At 36.6% G+C, this 13,067-nt stretch overlaps 1 protein-coding gene across 1 annotated transcript in view; it reads right to left on the bottom strand.

Annotated features, from left to right (window-relative positions):
* Positions 1-12,255, bottom strand: part of LOC137650053 (uncharacterized) — a 66,628-nt gene extending 54,373 nt beyond the window's left edge. The window contains exons 1-2 of the mRNA XM_068383087.1: positions 12,017-12,255; positions 1,981-2,262 (exon numbers count right to left, since the gene is read on the bottom strand). Of these exons, the coding sequence (XP_068239188.1) occupies positions 1,981-2,250 (270 nt within the window). The 5' untranslated portion in view covers positions 2,251-2,262; positions 12,017-12,255. The remainder of the gene's footprint in view (positions 1-1,980; positions 2,263-12,016) is intronic.
* Positions 12,256-13,067: the final 812 nt, after the last annotated feature.

Below are 13,067 nucleotides of genomic sequence, written 5' to 3'. Positions count from 1 at the left end.
TAAGAAGAATATCAGAATGATACCTTAAAAAATGTCAAAATGCTCCTCTGAGAAGAATGTCAAAATGCTTCTTGAGAAGAATATTAAAATGTTTCCTTGAAAATAATATCAGAATGCTCCCCTCAAAAGAATGTAAAAATGCTCCTCTGAGAAGAATGTCAAAATGCTCTTTTGAGAAGACTATCAGAATGTTTCCCTGAGAAGAATGTCAAAATGCTCCTTTGAGAAGAATATCAGAACGTTCCGTTAGAAGAATGTCAAAATGCTCCTTTGAGAAGGCTATCAGAATGTTTCCTTGAGAAGAATGTCAAAATGCTACTTGAAAGAATATTAAAATGTTTCCTTGAGCAGAATATCAGAATGCTCCCCTTAAAAGAATGTCAAAATGCTCCCCTGAGAAGAATGTCAAAATCCTTTTGAGAAGAATGTTGAAATGTTTCCTTGAGAAGAATATCAGAATGTTCCCCTTAAAAGAATGTCAAAATACTCCCCTGAGAAGAATGTCAAGATGCTCCTCTGATAAGACTATTGGAATGTTCCCCTGTGAAGAATGTCTAAATGCTCTACTGAAAGAATATCAAAATGCTCCCCTGAGTAAAATGTCAAAATGCTCCCCTGAGAAGAATATCTGAATGATCCCCTAAAAAGAATGTCAAAATGCTCCTCTTTGAAGAATATCAGAACGCCTCGTTAGAAGACAATCAGAATGCTCCCCTGAGAAAAATGTCAAAATGCTCCCATGTGTAGAATAACATAATACTCCGATGAGAAGAATATAAAAAAGCTCCCCAACAAGAATATCAAAATGCTCTTAGAAGAATATCAAAATGCTCTCAGAAGAATATAAAAATGTTCGTAGTAGAAGACAATCAGAATGCTCCCCTGAGAAAAATGTCAAAATGCTCCCCTGAGAAGGATATTAGAATGTTCTCCTGAGAAGAATATCAAAATTTTCCCTTTTGGTGTTCCCCTGAGAAGAATATCAAAATACATGGCTGAGAAAAATGTCAAAATACTCCGCCGAGGATGTCAAAACCGCCCTATGAGAAGAATATCAAAATGCTCCCCTAAGAGGAATATCAAAATGCTCCCCTGAGATGAATATCAAAATGCTTCTCTAAGATAAATACCAAATGCTCCTCTGAAATTGTCAAAATGTTCTCTTTAGAAGAATATTAAAATGCTCTCCTATGAAATCAGAATGCACGATGGGCATACAGTGTTGTTTATAAAATCAATGGGAAATAATTCATTCATAAGTTGTTTACATGCAAAATAAAACATCCATTTATATATACATTAGGTTATCTATCAAAAACATATGCTGTTTGCATAGCTAAATATGACACTTTCATGTTTCATTATTTCCCGGTAAAATGACTTAGAAACATCTGACGTTTACCTTACATACTTTGTGGTGTGTTTATGGGTTTTTTCTATATTTATGGCTAAATTTTGATAACTGCACAACTGAGAAAATGATTGATAAGTTGATATTCCCTGTATATGTAAATGTCAAGGGGAACTAAGCTACAAAAAATACAGGGGAGAGCTGCGGCCATGCGGTAAAAGTGATGGGTGCAGCCAGCAATGAAATTCATCGTGAAGGGAAATTCATTTTTCCGGTCACGTATGAAGCTGAGAGGAAAATCTAACAAATAAATATAATGATATGCATAAGTAAAGGATATGAATATTAACTTTAATCGCTATATAAAAATTTTAGTACGTTATATGGGGCATTAACACTGAAACTATGCACAAATTGGATTCATTTGAAAGGACTAATTAACGAATGATAATTATATTTCCAGTTGTTGTGGAATATGGGACTTCATATCACTTGATCATATAAAAATGGCAGTTTTAAAGTATTTGGTCTTTGAAGTAGTAAATATGATTTTTTTTTTCTTTACTTTCTGGATATTGGCAGCAGAATATTTAGACTAAGATAATAAGTATTAATAATTTTCTTCTTACTTTCGGGAGATTGACCGCAAATGATGGAGTGCTGGGAGGTTCTTCTGGGTTAGAAGAATCCGACAGAGACAGGAAAGCGAGGTTGGCTGTGAGGTCAGACAGTGGTTTTCCCGAATGAATTCTGACACATGTTGGGCACCTGAGACTGGACGCCTGACCCTGTACGTTAATAAGGCATTGCCTGCAGAAGCAGTGTCCACAACTGAGGGAGATAGGGGGCCTCTCTTCCTTGTGGTACTCGTTGTTGCACAACTTGCAAAGCGGTGCCATTGCAGTTGAAGTCTTAAGGAAAAAAAGAGGTTAAGTTATGGTTAAGGAAATTTTTTTAGCAGGAAATAATTGAAATAAAGATCTTATATAATCATGCTTTCCAGAAGGATATTACCTTTACCTACCAAACAAATTACTACTTATAACATGACCTTTTGTTGTGCAAAAATGCTTATGAGAAAAAACTATACAGTTAAGCGGTTTGAAGACAGTACTTGATTTGGTACTTAACATTCGCTACATCTGCCTTTTCCACTATTTTCTAAAGAATAAATTTAATTAGGTTCTGGTTTGTAGTTCAAGTTTGGAAACAAGGAAATTTCTTAAATGAAAATATTTACATTAAAGAACAACAACAACAAATTCAGCCGTTTCTAGTCCACTGCAGGACAAAGGACTGACAAGTCATTATTCATGTCTAGGATTTGGCCAGTTTTCGTCACCACGCTGACCAGTGAGGATTGGTAGTGGTAGGAGATTTTCGTTTGATCATACAGCAAACCATTCTAGTATGGGTGGTCCTGACTAGTAACAGCTCTGCTGATCATGGCGATACACAAATCATCTCACCACGTTAAGGAATCCCCACGTAGAAATGTTTAATTAAAGAAGAGCTTATTTAGTCAGAATATATTATTTTGACATAGGCCTTTCAAAATAACAAGCTCTTAAAACATGATGTTAAAAGACCTATGAGAGAAAACTATACAGTTACTAAGTGTGAATAAAGAACTTAATTTTATATTTTGCATTCGTTACATTTTTTTTTCACTGCTTATCATAATTTAATTTAGTTTAAGGACTTTTTCCTGGCCGTATCACGTAAGGTACCCCTGTGCAATAGTTTTTTTTTTTTTTGGGGGGGGGGGTGTTCGACGTACAAGCAGGTTTGGGGTACTCAATACTATATCAGAATGACGACTTTCAGAGGTTGTGTGCGCTCACCACTCCTCTCTCATTTTTTTATTATTATAGTCCAGAAGCCAACATAAGATTTTTACTTAGATCTTGCAAAAATACCCCCCAAGCAGGTTATGGTTTATTTTGACAGAGGAAGTCATGTAGGATCAGAATCTGCAAGATGCCCCAAGGGCATCATTGAGGGTTTTTGGTAGTTCAAGATGGCTTCCAAGACGTCTGCCACATATAATGAATGTTAGGAAAAGGCATAAAATCGTTCAAATTTGAACTACAATTTAATGTAATACCTCCAAATATAGGTTTTCAATGTCACTGAGCATGATTAAATGTATTACAAAAATATACAACAGTCAGAAAATTGTATTCTTTTAGATATCATATAAAATTACACGAATTGCTAAGAGATGTTTCCACGAAGTTTTAACTAGATATATCAATATCCTGGTTCTGATGTAAATTGTTAAAATATTCCATATATATTTTTACAAAGAGAATAATATAAATGATAAACTATCTGCGTAAAACATATTTATTCTGCTCCATAGATATAATATTTAATAGAGATAGAACCAAATACATTCAGAATTTTTTACAATTTGTTAAGCTTCATGCAGATCACCATGATCATTGTTTCTTAAATGTATTAAATACACATCACAATCATGATCTATTCTATCCCTCATGTTAGCTATTCTACACATTGACAATTTACTTGTTGACCTTATCTATACTATCTTTTCCATTATTTCAATATACTGCTAGGTGTACAGATAATAGAATTTCAATATCTCTAATCATCGTCATCAGAATTCTTTCTGTTGCTTTCATCATCACTGCCTAAGTTATCCTGCAAGTCTTTATTCAGTGGATTTGAGCGTTGAATTTAGGCAGTTGTAGCTCATGCACAAAAAATGCTACAAGCCATATTTGATTTCTGACATGAACATCTCCGTGAAGCACGTGCATCTATAGAGTGACATCTACAGCAGAGCAAGCTTAGGACCTGTTCTGGTGCTGCCAAGCTATCTGATGGCAGTGTGACAGGCAGCAGAGTATGGTTTGAAAGGTCAGTCCGCCAACTATACTCAGTAGGATCCATGTTGGGGTGATTAGAGTCCAGTGCTGCATTCCACAAACAAGCCTGATACTGTGCACGTCACACATGCAGTTTAAAGGCTTCTGAACTTAGTGGAAGGGATGTCAGTTTGAAAGATCTGGACTTGCTTCTTGCTCTTTTGATTTGCCATACTTTGAAAAGCACATTGGACATCGTACCCATTGCCTTGCTGGCATAGAAAGCAACAAAAAGCAACAATAAATGAAACAGCTTGTGGTAACAGTGTGCTTATTTCTGTCTTGGGGTCCCCTAACATCGGTGGAAGATTGCCTACACCATACAGTGTACTTACTGTATCACAGCCAGTAAGTGTATGTGCAGGCAGTAAGTATTTGGCTATCTCCATGTGTTTTCTAGCTGTTGCTCCAATATTTACAGTAGTACGTTTAAAACTAGTGGGGATCATAAATACATCATTCTTGAGACCCAAAAGTGCATAGAAATGTAGCACTAAGATGAACACATCTATGTAATCACTCACTACATGTATAGTATTTGCATCTTGCTTTGCTAAATGCATTGCTTGGTTGACAGTAATTGGATCAGCTTCTTCATGCATTACAGTCAAATCCTTCCTTCATGTATGTATGCCATTATGGAACTGGGTCTGATCCTGTAATGGTAATTCTATTCTGAGGGATCTGATCTTGCAAGCTTTTAATTAGGTTTTCACAAATGATATTGATAATTTGAACTTTGTTGTCCACTACTGTGAGGGATACTGATCGTGATGGAAGTGATAATTGTGCAGTAAGATAGAAAGCTTCACTGCGTTGAACAGATGGTCTCTGGCTTTGAGTGCATCTCTTAGGGCTGTATGGATAATATCGGTCTAAAATGAGATAGATGTCACATTCCAGGAGCTTTTTTGAGATGTATGCCTCTACCACCAGTACAAGGTTTTTAACTGTGCCTGAAATTAGTTAGTGTATTGTCCAGAGCATTGCACAGCCATCAACAATAGCAACATCAGGTTTTGGCATGATTTGAGATGATTGGCTTACTTCCAGAAATTTTTTCAGTTTTGATTTTGATGTTGGCGGGCAGAGACTGCCATCATCAGTGAAGAGGGAAATTGGAATAGGTACAAATGCAGGGACAAATAGATCTTGCAAACTGAAATCTATAGAATCCATAGCCCCAAGTGTCCCATTGAAAGTCACTTCTGTATCAAATGTTACATCTGAGCCTAACTTCATGCGCTTCCTTTTTGTTGACATGATGGTCACAAGACTGCTAAAAGGGTCATAAAAGCCTTCAGGTAATTTAGCTTCATAGTTTTCCACGCATTCATAACCCAAATGTAGTGCATTGTGAACATTGACTAAAGAATTGGCCATACGTCGTGAACATTGGCTGAAGAATTGGCCATACGTCCTGTAACAATATTGAATAGCTCAGGGGTTGTCCCAGAGGATTCAAAGGATGAGTGCATTGATGAAGCTTTTGATGGAGCTTTTCTCTGGCAGATGCATCAGTCTTTATTCTTCCAGGTGATTCCCTTTTATGATGGCTCAGACAGTGGGAAAAGTTATCCCTCATACCTGCAATGTCATAGACACGGAAACTGCAAGAGTGAAGGCTGAGAGCCCATCTTTGGGTAGTATTATCATTTAACATAATTCCAGTCAAACCTCATTGACTGTGACCATAACGCATGAATGTTGATTCAATATACTTGTCAGACCATGTTGAGTTTGATGCACTAGCTTCATGCCTCATGGTATGCTGGCCCTGCTGGAACATTTGCGACATATCAGGTGGAAGAGATTCCATGGAATGTAAATAATAAAGATCACATCTCACATAGTTCACATGGTTAGATGTGAAGAAGTCTGGCATCATCTGGCGCATTTCCCAAAGGTGAAGGGGCCAGTCTAATTCATGTTCTGCACGACCTAAGTCCATTATAATGAGTGTAGTACATATGAAACAATTTACCGAAAGCTTTGCGGTTACACTTTAGTTGGACACATCCACCAGAAATGCATCATGGTCTTCAAAAGAATCAAAGTGTCCTATGTATTTGTTCTTGGTACATTTAGACCATATAATTTCAAGTATTTGGGGTTTAATTTCAATAAAAGCCTACTAATGTATATTTGGTCTATGGGAATGAATTCTATGACCTCATTTATGTACAAAATAAGGTATTGCAAGTGGAAATTGGGGAAAAATAACGATTTTGTGATATTTTCAAGTTTTTGCTTTTACTTGGCAGCGATCTTGAATTACTAAAAACCCTCATAGGTGCCCTTTGGGTATCCTGCAGATTCTGATTCTACATTAATTCCTGTATCAAAATCAACCATAACCTGCTCAAGGGGTATTTTTGCAAGGTTCAGCTTTTGGTTTCTGGACTATTATAAGATTTGGATTTGTGGAATTTAGGTCATATGACTTGCCGTTCGGACCGGGAAGAAATTCAGCGCCTATGTACAAACGAGAGAAAACTCTGTAATTGCATTACGAAAAAGAAATTGATTGAACAATAGGATGAGCAGTATTTGCGAGGATTTATGATGCACCCTAAGTCCTTTCGCCCTATTTCATATATGCAAAAATTCTTTACTTCATACTCGTCATTACAAGCTCTTTATTGCATATTCAACAAAGTAAGTTCTTGCGCCCAAATTCGTGTTTAAAAGAACTCAATTTGGTAGATAAAATTATTAAGACACGATATGTAGTAGAAGCTGGGTCACTTAATGACAGTTTGGGAGGGTGTGGAGAGAAGGAAGTTGAGAGTTAATGTGGGTAAGAGTAAGGTTATGAGATGCACGAGAAGGGAGGGTGGTAGTTAGGTTGAATGTCAAGTTGAATGGAGAGTTACTTGAGGAAGTAGACTAGTTTAAGTACTTGGGGTCTATTGTTGCTGTAAATGGTAGAGTGGAAGTAGATGTACATCTGAGAATGAATGAAGGATGTAAAGTGTTGTGGGCAGTGAAGGGAGTGATAAGGAATAGAGGGTTAGGAATGAGTGTAAAGAGAGTTCTGTATGAGAAAGGGATTATCAACTCTGATGCATTGATCGAAGTTGTAGGAAATTGATGGATAGACAGAGAAATTGAATGTGTTATAAATGAAGTGTCTGATGCGTATACCTGCTGTATCTCGATTAGATAGGGTTAGGAACAAAATAAAGAGGGTTTAGAATGTGTTTAAGAAATGCATTAGCAGCTGGAGTGGATATGAATGTGTTGAGGTGGTTTGGCCACATAGAGATAATAGAAAATGACCGTCTGCTGAAGAAGGTGATGAATGCAAGAGTTGATGGAAGAAATACAAGAGGAAGGCCAAGGTTCAGGTGGATGGATTGAGTGAGGATAGATGTGACAAAAGCAAAAAAAGCATTTTAGAAATAGGAATGAATAGCGAGCGATTGTAACGTAGTTCCGAAAGCCCCAGCTGCTTCCACCGCTTACGTTTGTGACCGCTCAGTTAGCAGCAGTAGGGGATTCGTCATATGAAGCTCAATTTGTGGTGGATAACAGGGGAGGGTAGGCTTTGGCACCCTAGCAGTACCAACCCAACTCGGCTGAATCCCTCGTTAGATGGAGAGGAGCTAAGAGATGTAAAGTCCCCTTTTGTTCTGTTTATTGGCTACCTACCAAAATTGAGGGTAGTGCCTTAGTAGATAGATAAATAGAGGATGTAGTAATAATATTTTCAGATTTATTCTTTATCACGAATAGTGGCGCTCTACAGAGCCTCTATCTCTTTAGTAATTAGATTTAATATACAAATGCAAAATAGAGAATACTATATAAAATGTTATAAAACTAACCTCTAAATAAGAGGAGACAAAAAACAGGATGAAAAGATTAGAACGTTACAAAATAGACACATTTGGAAAGTAGTTGTTTTTTCGACAGATCTCCATTAGTGTACCTGCCCCAGCAATTATGCAAATGGCTTTGGAGTGCCCTATAAGATTTTTGCTGGATCCGTTTGATTTTCCTGTCAGACACTAACTCGTCCTATCAATATCTTCTGCTTCTTCTTTTAAAAACGTGGTTAGGACATAGAAGGGTAATTGGGTCTTTTGCATGACTGCTGAGGTCACACTTCCACATTATTGTTTGTCCTTACATTTCGCTTGTAAACACTCCAGCTAGCCGGGGGAAAGGTGGTGGATGTGATCCACTGAGTGCTTATGTACGCAACAAGAGTAAATAAGTTAGGGGTAAGGTATTGCCAGTTATAGCAGTTTTCATACTGGAGTGCTTGCTGCCTTGGCCTTACTTCGCAAAAACAGTCAATGCATGGATATGTTGGCAGGGCAGTCGCCGTGATGGAAGTGTGGCTCTAAGCAATATTTGTACTTGAAAGTAATCTCAATCAGCTTGTTCGAATTGTTTAAAATTATCCGTTGGTAACCTTATTTGGATTGTTCGAATTGTTTGATATTACTCGTTCAGCTATTGATACGAAGTATATTTATATATTATTTGCATGAGAGTTAAGGTGCAACGACTTTGTTGTGGCGAGCATCACGAGTAGATGTGCCCCAATTTACGAGACGAATTAATTTAGGGTGCATCGTCAATAAACCTACTTACATACTTTACTTTAAGAGCTGTTTTCCTGGTCCTGTCACACAAGGAAATCATATGCACTACAAAAATATTTTTTTCTGTACGAGTACATAACTGTTGAATATAGTCGTGTAAGCCCCAAGTTAATGTAATTTTCAATATTATTTTATTTTTGTTGTCTATAAATTATGTAGGTTCACTACCTAATCTAGTCTCAGATTGAACCTGAAATTGGACAACAAAAGTCCTAATAATCATGGCATACATCATTGACCATAGAAAGGTTTACTTGTGGCAATCTGTTACTGCATGACATTTAACGCACAGCGAACTAAGGATCTCGTATTTTTCAATTGTTTTCCTAAGAAGTTTTTATCTAATTAGTGAACGTAACATGCTTTAAACGAATTCCCAGTATCGAGTAATAAGACAGTATACATTTATAGACTAATTTGCATATTAGCTCAACTAGATTAGAAGATATCTTATACTTTGTTTCAATTTCCTCTGGGGAAAAAAATTTTATAAAATAAACTAATTAATCTCAATTATCATTTTCCATTAGGTAGCAAGTGAATTATTAGTGACTAATATGGTAACCAAAGTAAATTCGTTAAACTAATATTTCATTTAATTTCAGTTTTCTACATTACTGATTTCGAAGATTATCGGTATTATGAATTTTTGCATCCACAGCCTTACTTAATAAAAGCGAGATTTTCAGTTCTTAATTCTGAAATGTTTTTTTTTTTTTTTTTTTCAAAATTAATTTAGTCATGACCTCCCTCCATATATCAAGACATGTTTCACGAAGGCTACAAATCCTCTTGCTATCTTTCTAATCACTCATGCACCGCTTGGCAGTTGCCTGCGTTTTTTTTTTTTTTTTTTTTTTTTTTTTTTTTTATAAAGTTGATATGTTTTCCTTGAATGAATCCCTTATCGTTTCTCAGTGGTAACAGCTCACTATTGTAAGACTTTTACGGCATTTACTTTCCATTTAGTAGCTAATCCTGTTCAGAACAAAATTATATAATTTCGTCTTTGCTGTAACACACCCTTGTTTTCTTCATGGTTTATTGCGTGAAATAAGGCTTTAATTTTATGTTCAAGGCGTTTATTTTCTAGATTGCCTGGCTCTTCTAACTGTGTAATAGCCCTTAGAACGGGGAGGTTCAATTTAGTTTGTTGTAGATTTACCCTCCCTATTGTAAGGCATATTGGTTGATTGGTTTGTAGATTGTCACATTATATGTAAGACACACAGGCAGCGACATCTACAACCAACCAATCAATATGCCTTGCATTACGCAAGGTAAACAAAAAATGTTCTGTAATGACTGCCCCATCTTATGTGGAACCTTTTTCTTTTCCAATTTTTTTTTTTTTTAATAAGAGTCTGGATGGTCCATACAGGGTGGCCGATTTGGGTTTGGGGTAACAAGGGCCTGTGTTTGGCAAAGGGCCAGGCAATTTCCAAAAATAAGTAAACTTAATCCAAGGCTAGCAGTACTTATCACTATGCCTATGATGATGCCCGCAAGATAGCAGTGAATGTCAAGTTAAGTGAAGTCAAATTAGATGCTCCACCAATGAACCTTCACAAAGGACATGAATCGTCTGAATTAGAAATTTAAGTATGAATCCGGCACGGCCTGTTTGAATTTTTTTAGTCATGACAAAGCCTCTGGTAGACGAAAGGGCATTTTATTAAATAATAATAATAATAATAATAATAATAATAATAATAATAATAATAATAATAATAATAATAATAATAAATAGAAGTAAGCTATTATAGAAAATCAGCTGCCACTATGCGGGGTAGGTAGTAGGTTGGCTAAGTCACCAGCCACCCGCTTAAATACTACCGCTATTGGGTCCTTTGACTGGCCAGACAGTACTACATAGGATACCTCTCTCTGGTTACGGCCCATTTTATCTTTCCCGACACATACACAGAACAGTCTGGCCTATTCTTTACACATTCTCCTCTTTCATCTTACACTTGACAACACTGGAATTACCAAACAATTCATTTTCTCTCAAGATGTTAACTACTCCACTGTAATTGTTCAGGGGCTACTTTCCTCTTGGTAAGGGTAGAAGAGACTTTAGCTATGGTAAGCAGCTCTTCTAGGAGAAGGACACTCCAAAATCATACCATTGTTCTCTAGTCCTGGGTAGTGGCATAGCTTCTGTACACTGGTCTTCTATTATCTTGGGTTAGAGACCTCTTGCTTGAGGGTACACTCGGGCACACTATTCTATCTTGTTTCTCGCCCTCTTGTTATTTTGAAGCTTTTATCCTCTTGTTATTTTCAAGTTTTTGCAGTTTATATATGGAAAATTTATTTTAATGCTATTATTGTTCTTAAACCTTAGTAGTTTTTCCCTTATTTCCTTTCCTCACTGGGCTATTTCCCCTTTTGGAGCCCTTTGGCTTATAGCATCCTGCTTTTCCAACTAGGGCTGTAGCCTAGCTAATAATAATAATAATAATAATAATAATAATAATAATAATAATAGGATCCTGGTTCTTAACTGCTTACTCCAAAGAATAAGTTTGCGTACGCTCTCAATTATTAAATAGGTGCAAATCCTCCAAGCTTATACTTGGTAGTTTAATTGAGCTTTTTCCGTAACCAGAAACAGTCTCAATGAAAATCTTTAGGTTTTAATTTGTCCCATTCTACCTTGAGATCAGTCTGGTTAATAGCTTAGTTTTGCAACCTATTGTGGTAAATTTTCCAATTCAAATTTCTTCTTCCAAACTATAATAATAACTGATTTGCTTCGATCTCAATATAGAGAGTTCTTTAAAGTAATTACCTCTATGTGTATTTTGATTATGAATACTTAGGTCTTGATCCAACATCAATACTGTTTACCTCATCTTGAAAGCACTTGGATACACTTCCACGTGCACTAAACCACGTCCAGAATGTAAGCGTTGTGCGTTGAACGAGCTTATTCAGTGTTAGAGTAGTCAAGTTTTGACTAACCTTTATAGATAATATGCTAATTTCTTGTCCTGCGTTTACAGTCTTCAGAGAGACTTATAGGCAAAAAAACAAAAACAAAAAAAACAAAGTAATCCTAACCAGTCCATTGAGATATATCTCTATAGACCTTAGTGTTAACTATACAGACATATTTTTTTTATGTACGAATGTAAACCTTAGCATACCTGCTATCGATGGATAATTAGTGATGGCCGTTTTAGAGAGGCATCTTCACTGATGAACAAATGGACTTTCCTTTGATTCCTTAAAGTACACTATGATTCTTTTTATCAGCATTTGATTTTTCAATCATCCGCGAAGCCCAGATAAGGCCAACTGAATTTCATAGAAACGCGTAATTAGTATTTTTCTCATTAACACGGCATTACAGCCTCGAAAATAAGTCCTTACTGAAATAAGCAGGCTAGGCTGATAAATAGCAATGCTTTAATGATAAGGATAAGATACGAATATGCTGTCAACAAAGCGAGATTAGATAAGACCAATGGTGCTCTTTTCGTTTGAAACGATGTAGCAGTCATTCGGGCGGTAAGTTCTTGTGCGTCATGTACAGTATATGCCAAATCGCTGCCGTCTAGACACAAGTGTAAACATAAATTTGCATTCCTACATTTGACAAAGCGAAAATAAACATTCAAACGGCGAAGTCTAATAACTAACTGAAACTGCTTCCGCGGGAATGTGATTACGGGAACTTTTTATATCATTAAGCATTATTCTCGTTATCTCGGAGGTTACACCATATTATGAATGAATGGATAGTTCCCTACTTCGTGCGATTTCATCATCATCATCATCTCCTCCTACGCCTATTGACGCAAGGGGCCTTGATTAGATTTCGCCAGTCGTCTCTATCTTGAGCTTTTAATTCAATACTTCTCCATTCATCATTTCCTACTTCGCTCTTCATAGTCCTCAGCCACGTAGGCTTGGGTCTTCCAACTCTTCTGGTGCAATGTGAAGCCCAGCTGAACGTTTGGTGAACTAATCTCTCTTGGGGAGTACGAAGAGCATTCCCAAACCATCTCCATTTAACCCCCATCATGATCTCATCAACATATGGCACCTGAGTAACTCTGATAGTTTCATTTCTAATCCTGTCCTGCCATTTAACTCCCAAAATCATTCTTAGGGCTTTGTTCTCAGTTCTACTAAATCTACTGGAGATTGTTTCATTGTTATACCACGACTTATGTCCATACACTGTAGTAACAC

This window comes from Palaemon carinicauda, chromosome 11, assembly GCF_036898095.1.
Source record: "Palaemon carinicauda isolate YSFRI2023 chromosome 11, ASM3689809v2, whole genome shotgun sequence".
Classification (NCBI taxonomy): Eukaryota; Metazoa; Arthropoda; class Malacostraca; order Decapoda; family Palaemonidae; genus Palaemon; species Palaemon carinicauda.
The sequence above is the reverse complement of the archived record's forward strand: the minus strand, read 5'-3'. Positions and strand labels throughout refer to the sequence as shown.